At 32.1% G+C, this 1,910-nt stretch overlaps 1 protein-coding gene across 1 annotated transcript; it reads left to right on the forward strand.

Moving 5' to 3' along the window:
* Nucleotides 1–6: 6 nt before the first annotated feature.
* LOC112460024 lies at nucleotides 7–1,907 on the forward strand (the record flags this gene model as incomplete). Its single annotated transcript, XM_025024440.1, has 6 exons — nucleotides 7–242; nucleotides 334–532; nucleotides 774–1,166; nucleotides 1,385–1,598; nucleotides 1,684–1,792; nucleotides 1,885–1,907. Coding segments are annotated over exons 2-6 (937 nt in total), but the record flags the coding sequence as incomplete, so codon positions are not given.
* Between the last annotated feature and the right edge of the window lie 3 nt (nucleotides 1,908–1,910).

Raw genomic sequence — 1,910 nt, forward strand, 5'->3', positions numbered from 1 at the left:
TTCTTGTTGTTTGTGAATGTTAAACAAAAATGAAATGATTCACTGTGGCATCCGTGTCCCTTGCAGAAAAACGCCCAATAGCGTGTAGCCGGTAGCGTCAGTTCAGTGTGGTTCAGTGGTCTGGTAGTCAGCATGCAGCATGGTGGAAGGAAATATGGCATGCAGTATAGTCTGCAATAGTTATCAGTAATTTTTATGTTATCCCGTATAGATATACATAGACAAGAGAGACACGAATAAAAGTAAGTTATAGTGCCGAATAATTCTGCGTTTATTTCAACGAGCGTATTTGAATGTATATGTTTATCACATTGATGACACGTTTTTTTTCAGAATGGGAAGTAATGGCAATGACGGCGGAAAACCGCGCGAAACAGTTACATTGGTTCTCAAAAAGGAACGATTCGAGGTTGACAAGCAAAAATTGATCGACAAGAGTCAGTATTTTGCTGCGCTTTTGTCCGCGAACTATTTAGAATATGGCCAGACGGATCACGTTATCAACTACGATATTTCCCTGATTTTGTTGCAGGTTAGCTTATTTCTAGTTCTTGTCTGTGTTCAAGAATACAGTTGTTTTTCGAACTTACAAACCGTTAACTTATTATTATTTTTTGTGTAATGGTTTTGTTATATCAAAATTTGTTATATCAAAATTCTTAACAAAATGCATGTTTTCAATAAACAAATGTATATTATAAAGATTCCACGGGTTTTATCGGCATGAATAATTTCATTGTGCAACCGAAATAAAGAGATAAATAATTTTGTAGGATTTTATTGATTGGATTCATCATGACAATATCGTATTTACATCTGCAACAAGTTATGATTTCGAAGAGTTCGATCGTCTCTCGATCCTATTGGAGTTAAGCGTTCTATTTGCAGCAGATAAATTAATAGAAGATATAACCGACAGGCTTGAGAGACACTTTATGTCACCAAAATATGCAATTGACATTTGGTTATTGGCTCAAGAAATGAATATTAATGTGCTACGAGATCTTTCTTTGGCTGTTTGCTTAGATCGTTTCGATGAACTGCCACTCGATTCAATTTGTGAGTTGTCGAAAAAGCATTTTATAAGGTTAATTGGAAACATCAATTTAAGAGCTACAGAATCTCATTTGCTTGATATTACACGCGAGTGGATGAACCATCATCATGTGAGTATTTTATTTTCAAAAAAGATATTTAGAATAATATAGTGTTAGAAACAGACACAGAACTACAAACCTTTACCTGCAATATATTTCAAATAAAATTCTAACTCCAAGATATATATCTCCCATATATCTATTTTGTTTTCTTACCATGCTATTATATTCTATTATACAGTAATGCATTGATTTTATGAATAATAAAACCTTTTCTTTTTTTGTAGGATTTTACAATTCCTTTATATATCTTGAAGAAAAAGAAACAAAAAATTTTGCAGGGTGTTATATCTTGTGAATATAAAAATGGTAAACAATATATTCATTGCTGGGATGGTAATGATTTTTTTGAGCTGACCTCATTCGAATATCCTGCAGATATTGTCGAGCATTGTTGCATTACTGGTAGATCACTTGAAGGAATGCAGATCACTGCCAAAAGTACGTAGTGCTTTGTTTTATCTTATCTAAAACAGTATTGTATTATTTACCTACTTAATTTATTGTTGTATGTGATTTTTTTAAGGATACAATTTATATCTTTGTGGTGGAGAATATGGTATTGGTTCAGGAAAGTTTAACAAAAATGTATGGCGTTATTCTTTGATATCTAAGAAATGGATTCTTGAGACAGTGTAAATATCCTAACGATTAGATAAATAATAAGAATAAATAGATAAGTAATAATAGAATACATAGAATTGATATCTGTTTACAAATATTTTAGTATGCCAGTTGAGAGAAGACATATGA

Source organism: Temnothorax curvispinosus, unplaced genomic scaffold (assembly GCF_003070985.1).
Source record: "Temnothorax curvispinosus isolate PA1 unplaced genomic scaffold, ASM307098v1 QBEX01010288.1, whole genome shotgun sequence".
NCBI lineage: Eukaryota > Metazoa > Arthropoda > Insecta > Hymenoptera > Formicidae > Temnothorax > Temnothorax curvispinosus.